At 46.8% G+C, this 23,265-nt stretch overlaps 1 protein-coding gene across 1 annotated transcript in view; it reads left to right on the top strand.

The window, feature by feature from the left end:
- Nucleotides 1-16,531: 16,531 nt before the first annotated feature.
- The window catches only part of LOC123101388 (purine permease 1-like), a 65,201-nt gene continuing 58,467 nt past the window's right edge, over nt 16,532-23,265 (top strand). The window contains exons 1-3 of the mRNA XM_044522864.1: nt 16,532-16,618; nt 17,220-17,340; nt 18,387-18,751. Of these exons, the coding sequence (XP_044378799.1) occupies nt 16,532-16,618; nt 17,220-17,340; nt 18,387-18,751 (573 nt within the window). The remainder of the gene's footprint in view (nt 16,619-17,219; nt 17,341-18,386; nt 18,752-23,265) is intronic.

Raw genomic sequence — 23,265 nt, 5'->3', positions numbered from 1 at the left:
CTGAGACTTGAAACAGTTGATGCAACTGATTTAAGGATCATTATTTGTGCAAGTTCTTACGGAGAAGAATTCCCAACTGTCTCAAGAGCTGGATGAGTGCAAGGCCGAAGGCGCTATTGCCGCATTGAAGGAGTCCAAAAAGTGTCCCCCTGGTAACTCTTTTGTCTATTGCAAAGAATATTAGTACCAGGTAGTATGCGGCGTATATGCACACCTCACAATAGATGTTGCAGGTGGCCTCAGAGGGAATCCGGAGGCCGTGGAGGCGGAGGCGGCACGTGATGATCGCCAGCGAAATGCCGGCGAGCGCGTGCTGACGCGAGTCAGGCAGGAGAAAAATGATCTCCGAGATGCCAATATCCGGCTGGGCGTGGAACTGAAGGATGTTCGAGGCCAGCTTGCGGACTCTGTGAAGGAGAATAAACGGCTTCAGCGCGGCATTTTTAGTAAGTGCTTGAACGAAATTTTTAAAGGAGATCGGCGAAGAAGCCTACTAACAACGTTATGTCTGCAAGTATGCTGACGGGTCGTCCCGCGGAGGAGATGCCCGGGTCCTCAGGTGATCTTCTGCCAGAGCTCTCTCAACTGCATAAACAAGTTCGGCAGGTGATGCAGAGTATTGCCCAAGCCTTGTGGCCGTCCGCGTCCCTGCCAGGAGGCATGGGGGAGCTTATAGAGAAGCTCAAGGGAGCGCGGCGGCGCTTCCGATTATGGAAGATATCAGCCTGCCGACAAGGTGCATGGGAGGCCTGGGCTATGGTGAAGACACGATATACCAAGGCTGACCCAAACCACATGGCCAAGGTCGGACCTATGGGGCCCGATGGGAAAGACGTGCCCGTTAGTTTAGTGTATGATCAAGTAGAATTAGCCGCAAAGTATTCCCAACAGGATCGTAGGCTAGACAGCCTGTTGGATGGTATAGAAGAAGAATTTAATCAGTCTTAGTGACTGTGTACTTCAAGTGACATATGTAATGTCCCTAGCCGGATTGTAAATCATTCGTCATGGCGGACCTTTTCGCTTCGACCTCTGGACCCGATAGTCTGGAGTGTATCCGAATACCCACTAGGTTATATAAAAACCGGGGTATGCATGTAAACCAAGCGTAGGGGTCATAAGTGCTTGAACAGACAAGTACCCAACTAGCTATGTTATATTATATGGATATTAAGAAACATCTTCCAGGGAGAATAGTTCCGTTAAGGGTTCCTTTCCCTGGGTACGCATGCCCTAATGTGCATGTCCGAACTGCGAGACGCAGGCTAAAAAAATCTGGGGCCTGTAGTAATTTAAATGAAAGTCGTTTTTTATTCACCGATCGAATATTCCCTTAAGAACGCTAGCTTTCGGCTTCACCCAGTCTGAGGTACACATCCGGCAGACCCAGCAGTAACAATCGCAGAGGTGCTCCCCTTATGCCCTAGCCGAATTAACGGGAACGTAGGGCATAAACACAAGAGCAAGGCAACCCAGCTTGGCCAAAACTTAAGTCATATCGATGCATATAATGGCGAAAAAAGGTACATGCGGAAGAATAACACATGTGCGGGGCATGAAGCCTAGAAAAATAATTAGATTAGGCTTCTATATAGGAAGCCCCCAGGTATATTGAGCGCGGTTAGCGCGTCAAGATTGTGTAACCAAGACACAGGTTTAGCCCTTTAGGGCATTGAAGAGAAAAGAGTGAAAGAAAGAGAGAAAATACAGATGTGCAAAAAAATCATGGAGGTAAGGATACGAACATAGAGTCCGGCGCTAGGCGTAGAATCTTCGGAGTCTGGCTGCGTTCCATGGGTTTGGCTCGAGTTGATTATTCGATGCATCCCGCAGACGGTACGCTCCACCGGTCAGAACCTGGTCGATAATGAAGGGACCTTCCCATTTGGGCTTGAGCTTGTTCTTTTTCTTCTCCGGCAGGCGCAGAACTAGTTCACCAACATTATAGGTTTTGGCCCACACTTCTATGCTTTGATACCTTCGAGGCTGTAGTTGATAGAATGCGGAACGGGCTTTTTCCACGTCGCGTTCCTCCTCCAGGGCATCCAAATGGTCCTGCCAATCGAGCTCGGCCTCTCTTTCTTCGTACATGCGCACTCGAGGTGAGTCATGAATTATGTCGCAAGGCAGCACCGCCTCAGCGCCGTACACCATAAAAAACAGTGTGTATCCTGTAGTGCAATTCGGCGTGGTCCGCAGCCCCCATAGTATGGAGTCAAGTGTTGGGGAACGTAGTAATTTCAAAAAAAATCCTACGCACACGCAAGATCATGGTGATGCATAGCAACGAGAGGGGAGAGTGTTGTCCACGTACCCTCGTAGACCGAAAGCGGAAGTGTTAGCACAACACGGTTGATGTAGTCGTACGTCTTCACAATCCGACCGATCAAGTGCCGAACGTACGGCACCTCCGAGTTCAGCACACATTCAGCCCGGTGACGTCCCTCGAACTCCGATCCAGCCAAGTGTTGAGGGAGAGTTTTGTCAGCACGACGGCGTGGTGACGATGTTGATGTTGTACCGACGCAGGGCTTCGCCTAAGTACTGCTACAATATTATCGAGGTGCACTATGGTGGAGGGGGGCACTGCACACGGCTAAGAGATCAATGATCAATTGTTGTGTCCATGGGGTGCCCCCCTGCCACCGTATATAAAGGAGCAAGGGGGGTGTGGCCGGCCATAGGAGGAGGCACGCAGGAGGAGTCCTACTCCCGGTAGGAGTAGGACTCCCCTCCTTTTTCCTAGTTGGATTAGGACTTGGGGGGAAGGAGTGGAGGAGAAGGAAGGAGGGGGGGGGCGCCCCCTCGCCTTGTCCTATTCGGACTAGGGGGAGGGGCGCGCGGCCAGCCCTTGCCTCCTCTCCTCTCTTCCACCTAGGCCCACTAAGGCCCATTTGATTCCCGGGGGGTTCCGGTAACCTCCCGGTACTCCGGTAAAATCCCGATTTCACCCGGAACACTTCCGATATCCAAACATAGGCTTCCAATATATCAATCTTCATGTCTCGACCATTTCGAGACTCCTCGTCATGTCCGTGATCACAGCCGGGACTCCGAACTACCTTTGGTACATCAAAACATATAAACTCATAATATAACTGTCATCGTAACGTTAAGCGTGCGGACCCTATGGGTTCAAGAACTATGTAGACATGACCGAGACACATCTCCGGTCAATAACCAATAGTGGAACCTGGATGCTCATATTGGCTCCTAAATATTCTACGAAGATGTTTATCGGTCAGACTGCATAACAATATACGTTGTTCCCTTTGTCATCGGTATGTTACTTGCCCGAGATTCGATCGTCGGTATCTCAATACCTAGTTCAATCTCGTTACCGGCAAGTCTCTTTACTCATTCCATAACACATCATCCCACAACTAACTCATTAGTTGCAATGCTTGCAAGGCTTAAGTGATGTGCATTACCGAGAGGGCCCAGAGATACCTCTCCGACAATCAGAGTGACAAATCATAATCTCGAAATACGCCAACCCAACAAGTTCCTTCGGAGACACCTGTACAGCACCTTTATAATCACCCAGTTACATTGTGACGTTTGGTAGCACACAAAGTTTTCCTCCGGTAAACGGGAGTTGCGTAATCTCATAGTCATAGGAACATCTATAAGTAATGAAGAAAGCAATAGCAACATACTAAATGATCGTGTGCTAAGCTAATGGAATGGGTCATGTTAATCTCATCATTCTCCTAATGATGTGATCCTGTTAATCAAATGACAACCCATGTCAATGGCTAGGAAACTTAGCCATCTTTGATCAATGAGCTAGTCAAGTAGAGGCATACTAGTGACACTCTGTTTGTCTATGTATTCACACATGTATTATGTTTCCGGTTAATACAATTATAGCATGAATAATAAAAATTTATCATGATATAAGGAAATAAATAATAACTTTATTATTGCCTCTAGGGCATATTTCCTTCAGTCTCCCACTTGCACTAAAGTCAATAATCTAGATTACACAGTAATGATTCTAACACCCATGGAGCCTTGGTGCTGATCATGTTTTGCTCGTGGAAGAGGCTTAGTTAACGGGTCTGCAACATTCAGATCCATATGTATCTTGCAAATTTCTATGTCTCCCACCTGTACTAGATCCCAGATGGAATTGAAGCGTCTCTTGATGTGCTTGGTTCTCTTGTGAAATCTGGATTCCTTCGCTAAGGCAATTGCTCCAGTATTGTCACAGAAGATTTTCATTGGACCCGATGCACTAGGTATGACACCTAGATCGGATATGAACTCCTTCATCCAGACTCCTTCATTTGCTGCTTCTGAAGCAGCTACGTACTCCGCTTCACATGTAGATCCTACCACGACGCTTTGTTTAGAACTGCACCAACTGACAGCTCCACCGTTCAATGTAAACACGTATCCAGTTTGCGATTTAGAATCGCCCGGATCAGTGTCAAAGCTTGCATCAACGTAACCATTTACGATGAGTTCTTTGTCACCTCCATAAATGAGAAACATGTCCTTAGTCCTTTTCAGGTACTTCAGGATGTTCTTGTCCGTTGTCCAGTGATCCACTCCTGGATTACTTTGGTACCTCCCTGCTAGACTTATAGCAAGGCACACATCAGGTACACAACATTGCATACATGATAGAGCCTATGGCTGAAGCATAGGGAACATCTTTCATTTTCTCTCTATCTTCTGCAGTGGTCGGGCATTGAGTCTTACTCAACTTCACACCTTGTAACACAGGCAAGAACCCTTTATTTGCTTGATCCATTTTGAACTTCTTCAAAACTTTGTCAAGGTATGTGCTTTGTGAAAGTCCAATTAAGCGTCTTGATCTATCTCTATAGATCTTAATGCCCAATATATAAGCAGCTTCACCGAGGACTTTCATTGAAAAACTCTTATTCAAGTATCCCTTTATGCTATCCAGAAATTATATATCTTTTCCAATCAGCAATATGTCATCCACATATAATATCAGAAATGCTACAGAGCTCCCACTCACTTTCTTGTAAATACAGGCTTCTCCAAAAGTCTATATAAAACCAAATGCTTTGATCACACTATCAAAGGATTTATTCCAACTCCGAGAGGCTTATACCAGTCCATAAATGGATCGCTGGAGCTTGCACACTTTGTTAGCTTCCTTTGGATCGACAAAACCTTCCGGTTGCATCATATACAACTCTTCTTCCAGAAATCCATTCAAGAATGCAGTTTTGACATCCATCTGCCATATTTCATAATCATAAAACGCGGCAATTGCTAACATGATTCGGACAGACTTAAGCATCGCTACGGGTGAGAAGGTCTCATCGTAGTCAATCCCTTGAACTTGTCGAAAACGTTTCGCAACAAGTCAAGCTTTGTAGACAGTAACATACCGTCAGCGTCAGTCTTCTTCTTGAAGATACATTTATTCTCAATTGCTTGCCGATCAACGGGCAAGTCAACCAAAGTCCAAACTTTGTTCTCATACATGGATCCCATCTCAGATTTCATGGCTTCAAGCCATTTTGCGGAATCTGGGCTCACCATCGCTTCTTCATAGTTCGTAGGTTCATCATGATCTAGTAGCATGACTTCCAGAATGGGATTACCGTACCACTCTGGTGCGGATCTTACTCTGATTGATCTATGAAGATCAGTAGCAACTTGATCTGACGTTTCATGATCATCATCATTAACTTCCTCACTAGTTGGTGTAGGTGTCACAGAAACCGATTTCTGTGATGTATTACTTTCCAATAAGGGAGCAGGTACAGTTACCTCATCAAGTTCTACTTTCCTCCGACTCACTTCTTTCGAGAGAAACTCCTTCTCTAGAAAGGATCCATTCTTGGCAATGAATGTCTTGCCTTCGAATCTATGATAGAAGGTGTACCCAACAGTCTCCTTTGGGTATCCTATGAAGACACATTTCTCCGATTTGGGTTCGAGCTTATCAGGTTGAAGCTTTTTCACATAAGCATCGCAGCCCCAAACTTTCAGAAACGACAACTTTGGTTTCTTGCCAAACCATAGTTCATAAGGCGTCGTCTCAACGGATTTCGATGGTGCCTATTTAACGTGAATGCGGCCGTCTTTAAAGCATAACCCCAAAACGATAGCGGTAAATCTGTAAGAGACATCATAGATCGCACCATATCTAGTAAAGTATGATTATGACGTTCGGACACACCACTACGCTGTGGTGTTCCGGGTGGTGTGAGTTGAGAAACTATTCCGCATTGTTTCAAATGTAGACCAAACTCATAACTCAATTATTCTCCTCCCCGACCAGATCGTAGAAACTTTATTTTCTTGTTAGGATGATTTTCAACTTCACTCTGAAATTCTTTGAACTTTTCAAATGTTTCAGACTTATGCTTCATTAAGTAGATATACCCATATCTGCTTAAATCATCTGTGAAGGTGAGAAAATAACGATACCCGCCACGAGCCTCAACATTCATCGGACCACATACATCTGTATGTATGATTTCTAACAAATCTGTTGCTCTCTCCATAGTTCCGGAGAACAACGTTTTAGTCATCTCATGAGGCACGGTTCGCAAGTACCAAGTGATTCATAATCAAGTGGTTCCAAAAGTTCATCAGTATGGAGTTTCTTCATGCGCTTTATACCGATATGACCTAAACGACAGTGCCACAAATAAGTCGCACTATCATTATCAACTCTGCATCTTTTGGCTTCAACATTATGAATATGTGTATCACTACTATCGAGATTCATCAAAAATAGACCACTCTTTAAGGGTGCATGACCATAAAAGATATTACTCATATAAATAGAACAACCATTATTCTCTGATTTAAATGAATAACTGTCTCTCATCAAACAAGATCCAGATATAATGTTCATGCTCAACGCTGGCACCAACTAACAATTATTTAGGTCTAATACTAATCCCGAAGGTAGATGTAGAGGTAGCGTGCCGACCGCGATCACATCGACTTTGGAATCGTTTCCCACGCACATCGTCACCTCGTCCTTTGCCAGTGTTCGCTTAATCCGTAGTCCCTGTTTCAAGTTGCAAATATTAGCAACAGAACCAGTATCAAATACCCAGGTGCTACTGCGAGCTCTAGTAAGGTACACATCAATAACAAGTATATCACATATACCTTTGTTCACCTTGCCATCCTTCTTATCCGCCAAATACTTGGGGCAGTTCCGCTTCCAGTGACCAGTCTGCTTGCAGTAGAAGCACTCAGTTTCAGGCTTAGGTCCAAACTTGGGTTTCTTCTCCTGAGCAGCAACTTGCTTGCGGTTCTTCTTGAAGTTCCCCTTCTTCTTCCCTTTGCCTTTTTTCTTGAAACTAGTGGTCTTGTTGACCATCAACACTTGATGCTCCTTCTTGATTTCTACCTCTGCAGCTTTTAGCATTGCGAAGAGCTCGGGAATTGTCTTATTCATCCCTTGCATATTATAGTTCATCATGAAGCTCTTGTAGCTTGGTGGCAGTGATTTAAGAACTCTGTCAATGACACTATCAACTGGAAGATTAACTCCCAGCTGAGTCAAGTGATTATGGTACCCAGACATTCTGTGTATATGTTCACTGACAGAACTATTCTCCTCCATTTTGCAACTGTAGAACTTATTGGAGACTTCATATCTCTCAATCCAGGAATTTACTTGAAATATTAACTTCAACTCCTGGAACATCTCATATGCTCCATGACGTTCAAAACGTCGTTGAAGTCCCGGTTCTAAGTCGTAAAGCATGGCACACTGAACTATCGAGTAGTCATCAACACGCAACTGCCAGGCATTCACAATGTCTGCAGTTGCTGGCGCAGGAGGTACACCTAGCAGTGCTTCCAGGACGTAATTCTTCTATGCAGCAATGAGGATAATCCTCAACTTACGGACCCAGTCCGTGTAATTGCTACCATCATCTTTCAATTTTGCTTTCTCAAGGAACGTGTTAAAATTCAATGGAACAACAGCACGGGCCATCTATCTACAATCAAACATAGACAAGAAAGATACTATCAGGTACTAAGTTCATGATAAATTTAAGTTCAATTAAACATATTACTTAAGAACTCCCACTTAGAAAGACATCCCTCTAATCCTCTAAGTGATCACGTGATCCAAATCAACTAAACCATAACCGATCATCACGTGAAATGGAGTAGCTTTCAATGGTGAACATCACTATGTTGATCATATCTACTATATGATTCATGCTCAACCTTTCAGTCTCAGTGTTACGAGGCCGTATCTGCATATGCTAGGCTCGTCAAGTTTAACCTGAGTATTCTGCGTGTGCAAAACTGGCTTGCACCCGTTGTAGATGGACGTGGAGCTTATCACACCCGATCATCACGTGGTGTCCGGGCACGACGAACTTTGGCAATGGTGCATACTCAGGGAGACCACTTTTATCTTGATATTTAGTGAGAGATCATCTTATAATGCTACCGTCAATCAAAGCAAGATAAGATGCATAAAAGATAAACATCATATGCAATCAATATAAGTGATATGATATGGCCATCATCATCTTGTGCTTGTGATCTCCATCTCCAAAGCACCGTCATGATCACCATATTCACCGGCGCGACACCTTGATCTCCATCGTATCATCGTTGTCGTCTCGCCAATCTTATGCTTCCACGACTATCGCTGCCGCTTAGTGATAAAGTAAAGCATTACATGGTGATTGCATTGCATACACTAAAGCGACAACCATATGGCTCCTGCCAGTTGCCGATAACTCGGTTACAAAACATGATCATCTCATACAATAAAATTTAGCATCATGTCTTGACCATATCACATCACAACATAATCTGCAAAAACAAGTTAGACGTCCTCTACTTTGTTGTTGCAAGTTTTACATGGATGCTACAGGCTTAGCAAGAACCATTCTTACCTACGCATCAAAACCACAACGATAGTTTGTCAAGTTGGTGTTGTTTTAACCTTCGCAAGGACCGGGCGTAGCCACACTCGCTTCAACTAAAGTTGGAGAAACTGACACCCGCCAGCCACCTATGTGCAAAGCACGTCGGTAGAACCAGTCTCGCGTAAGCGTACGCGTAATGTCGGTCCGGGCCGCTTCATCCAACAATACCACCAAACCAAAGTATGACATGCTGGTAAGCAGTATGACTTATATCGCCCACAACTCACTTGTGTTCTACTCGTGCATATAACATCAATGCATAAAACTAGGCTTGGATGCCACTATTGGGGAACGTAGTAATTTCAAAAAAAATCCTACGCACACGCAAGATCATGGGGATGCATAGCAACGAGAGGGGAGAGTGTTGTCCACGTACCCTCGTAGACCGAAAGCGGAAGCGTTAGCACAACGCGGTTGATGTAGTCGTACGTCTTCACGATCCGACCGATCAAGTACCGAACGTACGACACCTCCGAGTTCAGCACACGTTCCGCCCGATGACGTCCCTCGAACTCTGATCCAGTCGAGTGTTGAGGGAGAGTTTCATCAGCACGACTTCCTGGTGACGATGTTGATGTTCTACCGACGTAGGGCTTCACCTAAGTACCGCTACAGTATTATCGAGGCGGACTATGGTGGAGGGGGACACCGCACACGGCTAAGAGATCAATGATCAATTGTTGTGTCCATGGGGTGCCCCCTGCCCCCGTATATAAAGGAGCAAGGGGGTGCGGCCGGCCATAGGAGGAGGTGCGTAGGAGGAGTCCTACTCCTACCAGGAGTAGGACTCCCCTCCTTTCTCCTAGTTGGATTAGGACTTGGGGGAAGGAGTGGAGGAGAAGGAAGGAAGGGGGGGTGCCGCCCCCCTCTCCTTGTCCTATTCAGACTAGGGGGGAGGGGGGCGCAGCCAGCCCTTGCCTCCTCTCCTCTCTTCCACCTAGGCCCACTAAGGCCCATTTGATTCCCGGGGGGTTCCTGTAACCTCCCGGTACTCCGGTAAAATCTCGATTTCGCCCGGAACACTTCCGATATCCAAACATAGGCTTCCAATATATCAATCTTCATGTCTCGACCATTTCGAGACTCCTCGTCATGTTCGCAATCACATCCGAGACTCCGAACAACCTTCGGTACATCAAAACATATAAACTCATAATATAACTGTCATCGTAACGGTAAGCGTGCGGACCCTACGGGTTCGAGAACTATGTAGACATGACCGAGACACGTCTCCGGTCAATAACCAATAGCGGAACCTAGATGCTCATATTGGCTCCTACATATTCTACGAAGATCTTTATCGGTCAGACCGCATAACAACATATGTTGTTCCCTTTGTCATCGGTATGTTACTTGCCCGAGATTCGATCGTCGGTATCTCAATACCTAGTTCAGTCTCGTTACCGGCAAGTCTCTTTACTCGTTCTGTAACACATCATCCCGCAACTAACTCATTAGTTGCAATGCTTGCAAGGCTTAAGTGATGTGCATTACCGAGAGGGCCCAAAGATACCTCTCCGACAATCGGAGTGACAAATCCTAATCTTGAAATACGCCAACCCAACAAGTACCTTCGGAGACACCTGTAGAGCACCTTTATAATCACCCAGTTATGTTGTGATGTTTGGTAGCACACAAAGTGTTCCTCTTGTAAACGGGAGTTGCATAATCTCATAGTCATAGGAACATGTATAAGTCATGAAGAAAGCAATAGCAACATACTAAACGATCGTGTGCTAATCTAACAGAATGGGTCATGTCAATCTCATCATTCTCCTAATGATGTGATCCCGTTAATCAAATGACAACCCATGTCAATGGCTAGGAGACTTAGCCATCTTTGATCAACGAGCTAGTTAAGTAGATGCATACTAGTGACACTCTGTTTGTCTATGTATTCACACATGCATTATGTTTCCGGTTAATACAATTCTAGCATGAATAATAAACATTTATCATGATATAAGGAAATAAATAATAACTTTATTATTGCCTCTAGGTCATATTTCCTTCATTAAGCTCCTCTACCCAATGGGTTTCTGATTCCTTTAAGGACCGGACTAATGTGGGTTTAATACCACTCATGATAAGACCATTCGCTCGTTCGACTTGACCGTTAGTTTGCGGATGATAGACAGAAGCATAATTGAGCTTGATGCCCATGTTGCTGCACCAAAGTTTCACCTCGTCGGCTATAAAGTTTGTGCCGTTGTCAGTGATGATGCTGTGGGGGACGCCATAACGGTGTACAACCCCGGATATGAAGTCTATCACCGGTCCGGATTCAGCCGTTTTGATAGGTTTGGTGTCTATCCATTTGGTGAATTTGTCCACCATGGCCAGTAAGTATTTTCTCTTATGGGTTCCCCCTTTGAGGGGTCCGACCATATCGAGCCCCCAGACCGCAAAGGGCTAAGTAATGGGGATTGTTTGGAGGGCAGTAGGTGGCATGTGGCTTTGGTTTGCAAAAAGCTGGCAACCAACACAATGTTGAACCAGATGTTGTGCATCTGCCCAGGCCGTCGACCAATAAAAACATGTACGGAAGGCCTTACTTACAAGGGCCCGGGCTGCTGCGTGGTGGTCGCCAAGTCCGGCATGGATTTCTGCCAAAAGCTTCCGCCCTTCCTCTTCGGAGATGCACCTTTGAAGGACTCCGGTTGTGCTTTTCTTATAAAGCTCTCCCTCATGGACCTTGTAGGCTTTAGATCGCCGCACTACGCAGCGAGCCTCATTTTGGTCCTCGGGTAATTCCTGTCTAGTTACGTAGGCCAAGAATGGTTCTGTCCATGGGGCGATGACGACCATTATCACGTGGGCTAAAGAAGTTATTTCGGTGGCAGAGCCTACGATTGTGTCAGAGTATTCGGTATCTGGGGTTGTGGCCGGATCTGAACTATTTTTGCCGGTGTCCCTTTCCCATACCACGGATGGTTTAGACAGTCTTTCCAGGAAGATGTCTGGTGGGACAGGGTCGCGTTTAGCACCGATACGTGCTAGGATGTCCGCTTCCTGGTTGTTTTCCCGAGCCACATGGTGGAATTCCAGCCCCTCGAACCGTGCTGACATTTTGAGGATGGCGTTGCGATATGCCACCATTTTCGGATCCTTGGCATTGAAGTCTCCATTTATTTGGCATATTGCGAGGTTCGAGTCCCCACGCACCTCTAGGCGTTGGATGCCCATGGAGACTGCCATCCGGAGGCCATGTAATAGGGCCTCGTATTCGGCTGCGTTATTGGAGTCCGTATATAGTATTTGGAGTACGTATTGCACCGTGTCTCCGGTGGGGGACGTCAGGACGACGACAACCCCTAGACCAGCCAGCATTTTAGAGTCGTCGAAGTGCATGATCCAATTAGAGTGTGCGCCGTACTCTTTAGGGAGTTCGGCTTCTGTCCATTCGGCTACGAAATCGGCTAGTACTTGTGACTTAATGGCTCATCGTGGCTTATATGTTATGTCGAACGGGAGGAGCTCGATGGCCCATTTGGCAATCCGGCCCGTGGCGTCACGGTTGTTTATTTTGTCATTGAGTGGTACTTCAGATGCCACCGTAATCGAACACTCTTGAAAGTAGTGTCATAATTTCCGGGATGCCATAAATACCGCGTATGCTATCTTTTGGTAATGTGGGTACCGTGATTTGCATGGAGTGAGGACGGTGGATACATAATATACCGGCTTCTGAAGCAGGAATTTATGTCCGTCCATCTCTCGTTCGACGACGAGCACTACGCTTACAACTTGGTGAGTTGCCGCCATATATAATAGCATTGGTTCGCCGATAGTTGGCGCGGACAGGATTGGGTTGGCGGCCAGGATGGCTTTGATTTCTTCCAGTCCGGCCGTGGCTGCGTCCGTCCACTCGAAGTGTTCAGTGCGCCGAAGAAGGCGATAAAGGGGAAGTGCCTTTTCTCCTAACCGGGAGATAAATCGGCTTAAAGCCGCCACACATCCAGTCAATTTCTGGATTTGCTTGAAGTCAGTGGGGATAGCCAACTGTGACAGAGCTCGGATTTTAGCCGGATTTGCTTTAATTCCTCTACTGGAGACGATGAAGCCCAGGAGCTTTCCGGCGGGAATGCCGAAAACGCATTTTTCCGGGTTGAGCTTAATGTCGTATGTTCAGAGATTGGTGAACGTGAGCCTCAAGTCGTCTATAAAAGAGTCGACGTGTCTGGTTTTAATGACCACATCGCCTACATATGCCTCCACAGCCTTACCGATCTGCTTTTCCAGACATGTCTGGATCATGCGCTGATATGTTGCGTCGGCGTTTTTGATCCCAAAGGGCATTGTGCTAAAGTAGAAAGGGCCGTATGGTGTTATAAATGCCGTTGTGGCTTGATAAGACTCCGCCATCTTGATCTGGTGGTAACCGGAGTATGCGTCGAGGAAGCACAATGATTCATGTCCTGCGGTAGCCTCGATGATTTTATCGATGCGAGGGAGTGGGAAGGGATCCTTTGGGCAAGCCTTGTTAAGGTCTTTGAAGTCGACACATAGGCGCCAGGATTTGTCCTTCTTTGGTACCATCATCAGGTTTGCTAGCCAATCCGGATGTTTTATTCTTTAATGAATCCGGCTTCCAGTAGCTTGGCCAGCTCCTCTCCCATGGCTTGTCGCTTAGGTTCAGAGAAATGCCGAAGAGTCTGCTTGACCAGCTTGAATCCTTTTAGAATATTAAGGCTATGCTCGGCCAATCTGCGTGGGATTCCTGGCATGTCTGAAGGATGCCAGATGAATATATCCCAATTCTTGCGTAGAAACTCCCGTAGTGCGGCGTCTACAGTGGGGTCTAACTGTGCCCCAATGGATGCTGTTTTTGTAGGGTCCGTTGGATGGACTTGGAATTTAACTATTTCGTCCGCTGGTTTAAAAGAGGTGGACTTGGATCTTTTGTCTAGTATCACGTCGTCCCTGTCCACCGTGGAGCGTAGCGCGGTTAACTTCTCCGCCACAAGGGCTTCGGATAATGCCTCGAGGGCTAGTGCGGCTTTTTGTTCTCGGCGCGGAGTGCTATGTCCGGATCACTAGCTAGAGTGATAATTCCCTTGGGTCCGGCATTTTGAACTTCATGTACCCGTAATGGGGTATGGCTTGAAAAATCGTGAATGCCTCCCGCCCTAGAAGGGCGTGGTATCCGCTACTGAACGGGGCCACTTGGAATGTAATTTCTTCGGACCTGTAATTCTCTAGAGTGCCGAATACCACATCAAGTGTGATTTTCCCAGCGCAACGTGCCTCCCGACTAGGGATGATTCCTCGTAAGGTCGTACTGCTTTGCTCAATACGGTTGTTGTCTATGTCCATTTTTTGGAGAGTTTCCTCATAGATGAGGTTTAATCCGCTGCCGCCATCCATGAGCACCTTAGTGAGCCGAAAGTCGTCCACAATTAGACCGAGGACCAAAGCGGCTGGTGCTCGGGCTGTTCGGAATTTAGGTTCGTCACTGGCGTTGAAGGTGATAGCCCCGTCGCTCCATGGATTTATTGCTGCCACGTGGCAGACTTCGGCAAGGTCGCGGAGTGCTCGCTTACGCCTATTATTTGAGGTGAAGGTCTCGAAGGCCGTTAATACTGTGTTTTTATCTATGGGAAGGTGCTCTGAGGTATTTTGGTGAGAATATCCTCACCGCTTTTGGCCACTTGCCGGAGTACCCAACATGCTCTAAGGCTGTGTGTTGATATGGTTTCTGTTGTACTATGGATTTTGCAGGGCCCGTTGAGCCATCCCTCCAATACGGTTCCATGCCCTATAGTGGGCTTTTGCTTCTTTGTAATTGAGTCAGGCGACTTATGAGAGTGCGCCCTTTTAGTTCTGACTGGGAGTTTTGTCAGAGCCGGATTATCCCAAAATTGCGTTTGGGTTTTCTAGGCACTTTCCATCGCACAGTATTTCCGTACTATGTCTGCCAAGTCAGCGAAGTGTGCTACATCGCAGCGACTTATGGCGTTGAGGACTCCCTTGTCCGTGCAATTGTTGTAAAAGAACGAAATTGCATCTTCCTCGCGACAGTACTTGACCTTGTTCATTACAAGGAGGAATCTGGCCCAACAGTGATGTACTGTCTCTTGGGGCGCTTGCCTAATGTGGGAAAGATAGTTTGTATCTGGGTGGGTGGGTGGATTTAAGTCCGGTCCTTGACCCAATCTGTGATCCCGGGGTAGGGGAGTTTCCGATCTTGGAAGTTCGGGCTCTGGGATGTTGCCCTGCGGGTTCGGTATGCGGCCTGATTCTGGATTCAGGGTTAGGGCGGCGTCCTCCCAGCGAGTATCCTGTTCGGAGAGCTCGGGAATCCGGACATAGTTCGTCCTCAGGATAGAGGGAGAATCGCCGCATTGCTCCTCCACCACTGCTATCTGATGAGTGACCGGCGGAGAGTTAATCTTCCTTTGGTCGGGTTTAAGCCCGATCCGATCGTAGTCCGTAGTGACTCCCAAAGCGGCAATGCGATCCAAGAGCTCGTTCAAAGAGGAGAGCTGATGTGGAGGCTATTTTCGATAACCCAAGAGGTCATCGTCGGCGCAGCGGCCGAGCGGGCGGTCATGACGAAGCCGCCTAGTCGGAGAGTTTGGCCTACAGCCAGGGCTCCCCCAGAGGTGATGTTGTCCTTGACAACAAGGCGAGCCATCTTCCTTATGATGACGACACAGTGGAACTCTCAATGAAAGCACCAATGTCGGTGTCAAAACTGGCGAATCTCGGGTAGGGGGTCCCGAACTGTGCGTCTAGGGCGGATGGTAACAGGAGGCAGGGGACACGATGTTTACCCAGGTTCGAGCCCTCTTGATGGAGGTAAAACCCTACGTCCTGCTCGATTGTTCTTGATGATATGAGTATTACAAGAGTTGATCTACCACGAGATCAGAGAGGCTAAACCCTAGAAGCTAGCCTATGGTACAATTGTATGTTGTCCTACAGACTAAAACCCTCCGGTTTATATAGACACCGGAGGGGGCTAGGGTTACACAAGGTCGGTTACAAAAGAGGAGATATACATATCCATATTGCCTAGCTTGCCTTCCACGCCAAGTAGAGTCCCATCCGAATACGGGACAAAGTCTTCAATCTCGTATCTTCATAGTCCAACAGTCTGGCCAAAGGATATAATCCGGCTGTCCGGAGACCCCCTAATCCAGGACTCCCTCACCCACGCCCAGCCGCGTGTGGAGTAACGAAAATCATATCAGAATCCCTAGCTACTTTCCCTTCTGTTCTTAGTTGCCATAGCTAGAGTAGAGAAATTCCCATTGATCAAGAGTACTCCACATAGGGAGTTAGTTTGAGTTGTCGATTCATGTCAGGATCTGACAGCCTCACACACCATGTTGACGGCCGACAACACGGAGTTGAGAAGGTGCGCGAGGACCGGCGCTACATGGCATGACGGGCTGCATTCGTGAATTTGGATGTGGCTCCAGACTGGGTCGTCACCGACGCTGACCTCGCATTGGCCTAGGCCGAGGATCGGTCCAGAACCCCCACCCTGACTCCCGCCAAGCGTCGGCACCAGATTAGCAACCAAATTCAAGCTATCGTCCATGTCCTCACCAATTAGGGCAAGAGCGCGGACCGTAGCCGAGCGTCACCACCAGGCAGATGCGGCTGAGTAGATGCGCCATGAGTGTACATCGCAGGACGACGATGGTGGCGGCAGCGTCGACGAAATTGTTGGCGGCCTCAGAGGCCAGGTCTACGAGGTAAACGTCTGGTATCTCGCGTAGTTTAGTTTACTTTTAAAAGAAATAGTTGAACTTGATGAATAGGGTGTGATTGGCATGTAATATATGGAACTTGTTTAAATGTTGTCCGATTTACATGGACTTCATCTATTTGTGAAATATTCATTTGAAATGTTGCGGATATTTGATGCACGGGGTTGAATGGTGGTCTCGCCTAAAGTTGTCCGTGGACATTTGACGTGTCTGATTTGGAACACGGCGTTGGAGTTACCCTTATCGTCGAGTACAAAGATTTCAACTGATGGCCTGGTGGTCCGACCAAATAAAATCAATATGCTTTTACCAAGACCCCGCCGGTCTTCATCTTCTCTACGGAGTCCAAATCCAAATGTTCAAATCCATGCAAAGGACAAAGGGAGCAGTCTCCCACAGACGATTCCAAGTTCTGCCTGAGAATAATTGAGCTCGTCAAGAGTTAAGACGATGTCAAGAGTGTGACGATGAGCATAACAACAGTGGTTTGACATGACATGCTTAGCCAATATAATTTGTTCGGTTCTGATAAATGTCAGTTGCCTGAAATTCTAAATAATCGCGTTGGTTGATTTTCCTGCCTCAGAGGAGCGAAGCCCCGAGCCCAAGATGGTGTCACCGGCGATGGATCAGACTCAGACGTGACCTCGCCGGAGGCGGGGGCCGGAGTTGCATGGCGCTGCCAGCGAAGACTGGACAAGAGGCACGTGAGTCGGGGTTGTTGAAGATGAACAGGTGAAAAGACTGAAGATCGGACATGAATAGGAGCACCCGATGCGCTCTCACAGGACCTACGGGCACGTTATCATGACTCAATCAAATAATATAGAAAAAAGTCTAAAATAAACCTTGAATTTATAGACAAAAGCTAAATCAAACCTTAAACTTCTAATCCCTGAAATCAGCACACCGAACTCTTCGATCCCGGTCTATTTAAACCTTAGCGCATTCCCAAACAGGAATTGCGGATGTGGCGGCTCAAACCCGGGATTTGGTTGCGAACCGACGCGAGTGGACCGGCCCACAATACGGTACAGTGAGTCGAACTTGCGACCTGGCGGTGCAGAACTAACATGGCTTGCCACTGCGACTGAAAGCTACTTATCTAATAGACAAGAGCGACTTTATTTAACATATAACAGCATCTAGATTTGGAAACATCTCGGAAATTTTATGAAACATTTTCTTGAAAATTGTCAAAACAAAATTGAAATCCGAATATTTTCATGATTTTTTGGAATTGCGATCTTTTTTAAAAAACACAAACAAATTTTGAAAACATGAACCCTTTTTAAATCACCAACAAAACTGAAAGTGCAAGAATTTTTTGAAAGAACTGATTTTTTTAAACCTGAACAAAATTTTAAAGTGCGGACAAGTTTGAAACCTGAACAAATATTTGAAATTTGTTCCCATTAAAAAAAGTGCTCGCACTTTAATATTTTGGAGGTTTTAAAATTTGTTCCCATTTTCTTTTGAAACTTTTTCTTGAAAATTGTCACAAAAATTGGAATGAACATTTTGTTCAAACACAAAGAAATTTTGAAAACGAGAAGTATTTTTTAAGCCTGAACATTTTTTAAAGTGTGAACACTTTAAAAAAAACATGTTGTGGTATGTGATTAAATAGTTTCGTGCTTCTCATTTTCAACTAATTGTCATCGGTTAGACTGGCTAGCGGGAGGGTTTTTGAAGCACCAGCACCCAAGTTCGATTCCCTAGTCTAATTTTTTAAATCGCCTTTTACGAAAAGGAAAAGCACGATTCGCCTGGTGGGCTGGCCCAGTTGCTTCGGGCTGCATCCGAGACCTGCCGACAATCCCATTGAAAACAGGCAGACCGGGATCAGAGAGTTCGGTGTGCACCTCCTCCATCCTCGTCTCCACGCAGCAGGCCTTCACGGCAGCCTTCGCGCTGCTGCTCGTCCGCCGGCGGTTCACGGCATTCTCCATGAACGCCGTTGTGCTGATCAGCATCGGCGCCGCCATGCTGGGGATGAACGCCGGAGGGGACCGCCCCATGGGGGTGACGCGGGTGCAGTACTACGCCGGGTTTGGCATGACGTTCGGCGCCGCAACACTGTACGGCCTCGTGATGCCCGTCGTGGAGCTCAACCAGGCGAGTCAGGCTGCAAGTGGGACTCCCACCTTTAGCCTACGTAGAGCATCTCCAACAGCCGTCCAACGTGTGGCGCGCTAAAAAAAACATTTGCAGCACGCTGATCGGCTGTTTTTGCACGGCACAGAGCGCTTGCTCCAGCGGCCGCTACAAAGTTTAGCACGCGCGAGTCGTTGCAAAAAAACTATGCTCGCGCTCTCACACAAACAACATATGCATTCCAAACACAATCAAGAAGATCAAACACAAACAAAATAAATCAACAATAAATATTTCAATTTCATTACAACTCAAATAAATAGTTTATCTTTCAATACAACATCAAACGCACAAATCATGATGCTCTTTGTCGACCATTCCATGCCCACCACTCCTCGATGAGATCCTTCTGAAGATCATCATGCGTTTCGGCATGTCAAATGGCATGATAGGAGGCAACAAAACGGGCCACACTGGCAGCCCTCCGCCGCACTCGCACGGGATGTCCCAAGAGCTCATAGTGAGAGTAGTCTAAATCTTGGCCATGCTCATTCTCGATTATCATGTTGTGCATGATCACACAAGCGTGCATGATGTACCAAAGCATCTTTTGATCCTAAAATCTAGCTCATCCTCTCACAATAGAAAATTGGGCTTGCAAAATCCCAAAAGCTCTCTCCACATCTTTTCTAGCCCCCACCTGAGCATTGTGGAAATCAAGATTTTTCTTACCTTTCATTTTTTTTCAACGGCTTCACAAATGTTTGCCACTTTGGGTAGATGCCATCTGCAAGATTTGTTTTAGAACGAAGATGCAATGAGCGTCCGGCTTTAAATTAATAAAGCCCACCAAACAGGCAGCATCCAGATTCAGAATAAACAACACGACACTGGGTCAAGCCCACAATCTTAGTACATGCAACCGGCCGAAGCCTGAAAGGATCATAAAAGTCTGAAACAACCGGTAAAGGAGATAAACTCCCACAAAACCACCATGGGGATCATTGGCGAGCAGCAATCTGGATGGCGTGTATCCTCTCCATGGCTTCTCCCATCCACCCAGTGTCCCACCGTTTCCCCAGCGGCATCCAGGTCTGAAGGTACAAATGGCATTTGAAGATAATCTCAGCAGGGTGAGAGGGAAACTTGTATTCGACAATAATCTTGTTACGGGTGGTCCAAATAGAACACAACAGCGCCCCTATGCATCGCCAAAGAACTCTAGCAAAGCCACCCCCATGAGCGCTGAGAATGGCGCGTAACTCCCCTCCGGAGTGCGGCTTCCAGTTTTGGGCAAAAGCTTCCCTAACTGCGCTCCACGCAAAGTGAGCTAGGTGGTAGTTAAAGAATATGTGATTAGCGTCCTCGTGCGCTCCACGTACCGAACAAGTGCTGTCTGACGGCCCGTTTCTCTTAGCCACATTGTTGGACGAGGGAAGCCTGTCGTGAAACATCTGCCAAAGGAACACCTTGATTTTTAGGGGGATGGCCACCTTCCACAACCCCTAGCTATGTCAAGCGTTGGTCCCTCCGAAAGCTTATCATATAGCAACTTAACCGAAAACTTCCTAGAGCTTGTAAGGGACCAGGAAGCAACGTCGGGCTCCACGTTTAAGGTGACACCGGTCAGCATGAGGCACAACCCCTCCCAGGACATGCGCTCGGAAGCTGAAAGGGGTCTAATAAAAGAAATAGCTGGCGGGGAGGAGCGCAATGCGTCCGCAACTAGGGTGTCGGTTTTCGTGGCTAGCCGGTAGAGCGACATGTGACTTTGCCACAGCGGAACGGTTCCGCACCATGAATCAAGCTAGAAACGAGTTGACCTCCCATCGTTAACCCGGAACTGGGAACCTAGAGCGAAAGCCGGCTTGACCGCTTGGATCCCATTCCAAAATGTCGAGCCCTTGGCTTTGGTAGTGAGGAAATTTCCGTCGGGGAAGTATTTTGCCCTAAGAATCTCCGCCCAGAGCCCCTGCTCATTTTGCGCTAGTTTCCAAACCCACTTGGAGAGAAGGGCCACATTCATTAGTTTGCAGTTAAGGATTCCCAATCCCCCAAACTTTTTAGGCCTACAAATCGCGGCCCATTTCACCAAGTGATACTTCTTTTTGGTCCCGGTTCCTTCCCAAAAGAACTTTGACCTAGGGTGTCGAGTTTGGTGTGAACGCCGTCGGCGAGAAGGAACATCCCCATGGTAAACATAGGCAGCAAAGAGAGACTAGTGTTTGTTAGAATGAGCCTGGTAGCGAAAGACATGAACCTCACACGCCAAGGGCTTACCCTATTCGCCACCTTACCATAAAGGGGCTCCCAATCACGAATGGAAATGTGCTTGTCCGTGATCAGGAGACCCAGGTACTCAATTGGGAAGCTCCCTAGCTTGCAATTAAGAAGGTTGGCAACACGTGTCGCCTCCGGGCCAGCCATCTCAATGGCGATAACCTCACTTTTGAGGAAGTTAATCTTGAGGCCTGATATTACTTCGAATGCTAGGAGAATGAGTTTGATGGAAGCAATGCTATGGTCATCTAGCTAAAAAAGAAGCATCGTGTCGTCCGCGTATTGGATATGTGAGACACCACTCGGAATGAGGTGGCTTACCACTCTGCGGATATGCCCGGCACCCTTAGCCTTATCGATCATGGCCGAGAGGGCGTTCGCAACAAAGTTAAAGAGCAAGGGGAAGATGGGGTCCCCTTGTCTTAGACCCCGCTTGTTGCGGAAGAAGTTCCCTACTTCTCCGCTTATTGACATAACAGTCTGCCCCCCGAGACCAGCTGCATAATGCAATGGATTAAACCTGATTCAAAACCCTTTCTAATCAGCACCTCTTGAATGAACTCCCAGTTCACTCGATCGTAGCCTTCTCAAAATCAAGTTTAAGAAGCACTTCCTGTTGTTTAGTACGCTTGAGTTCATGCACAATTTCCTGCATCACTATCGGCCCCTCTAGAAAGTTACGCCCTTTGAGGAAAGTCGATTGGCTCCTATTAATCACACGCTGGGCTACGGGGGCAAGTCTCGCCGAATAAGCCTTAGCGCAAATTTTGAAGGGCACGTTGATAAGGGTAATCGGTCGGTATGGCTTGATTGAGTCGGCCCCTTTGACCTTTGGGATCAAGCTAATGACACCAAAGTTCAGGCGTGCAATGTCTACCATACCTAGCGCAAACCCGTTGATAATGTCACAGAACAGCCCTTTCAAAATTGGCCAAAACCGCCTGAAGAAAGGCACCGCCAACCATCGGGACCCGGTGCCGTGTCAGGTTTCATAGAGCCGATGGCCAGGTCGATCGCCTCCATGGAGAAAAAGATGGCCAGGAGGTCATTCTCTGCATGCAAGACGCGCTCCTCCTACCCCCACAGGTCAGAGCGTAGTCGCAACGGTTTCTACTTGGTTGTTCCCAACATACCAAGGAAGTAGTCGTAGATATGGGCCGAGATCTCATCTTGGCGAACTAACACACCTGCAAGATAGTAGCCATATTTGTATGTATGGCCATTTGCTACAAACTGCACTGGTGGCAGTTCACCATTTGCAATCTTATTCATCAGTGGTGACTGATTAACAATGTTGATGTCACTCAAAGATCCAGGCATTCCAAAAAAAGCATGCTAAATCCAAGTCTCTTGATAGGCCACCACTTCAAGGATTATAGTGTAACCCTTTTTTGGCCATGGAATTGGCCATGCCATGCCTTAGGACAATTCTTCCAACTCCAATGCATGCATTCTATTGAGCCAAGCATACCTGGGAAGCCATGAGCTTTGTTCATCTCCAATAGCCTTGCGACGTCTTCAGCATTGGGAGATCTCAAATACTATTGGCCAAACACTTGCACAATTCCGATTACGAAGCATGCTACCTCTTGAGCACTGTGTCGGTTTTCCCTTGAAGAGGAAAGGGCGATGCAACAAAGTAGCGTAAGTATTTCCCTCAGTTTTTGAGAACAAAGGTATCAATCCAGTATGAGGCCGCGCACGAGTCCCTCGCACCTACACAAACAAATAAATCCTTGCAACCAACGCGATAAGGGGTTGTCAATCCCTACACGGTCACTTACGAGAGTGAGATCTGATAGATATGATAGGATAATATTTTTGGTATTTTTATGATAAAGATAAATAAAAGATGCAAAGTAAAATAAATGGCAAAGGAAATAACTTAGTATTGGAATATTAATATGATGGAAGATAGACTCAGGGGCCATAGGTTTCACTAGTGGCTTCTCTCAAGAGCATAAGTATTTTCGGTGGGTGAACAAATTACTGTTGAGCAATTGACAGAATTGAGCATAGTTATGAGAATATCTAGGTATGATCATGTATATAGGCATCACGTCCGAGACAAGTAAACCGACTCCTGCCTACATATACTATTATTACTCCACACATCGACCGCTATCCAGCATGCATCTAGAGTATTAAGTTCAAGAGAACAGAGTAACGCTTTAAGCAAGATGACATGATGTCGAGGGATAAACTCATGCAATATGATATAAACCCCATCTTGTTATCCTCGATGGCAACAATAC

Source organism: Triticum aestivum, chromosome 5A, assembly GCF_018294505.1.
Source record: "Triticum aestivum cultivar Chinese Spring chromosome 5A, IWGSC CS RefSeq v2.1, whole genome shotgun sequence".
NCBI classification, from domain to species: domain Eukaryota; kingdom Viridiplantae; phylum Streptophyta; class Magnoliopsida; order Poales; family Poaceae; genus Triticum; species Triticum aestivum.
Note: the sequence above shows the minus strand (reverse complement) of the source record. Positions and strands in the feature narration are given on the sequence as shown.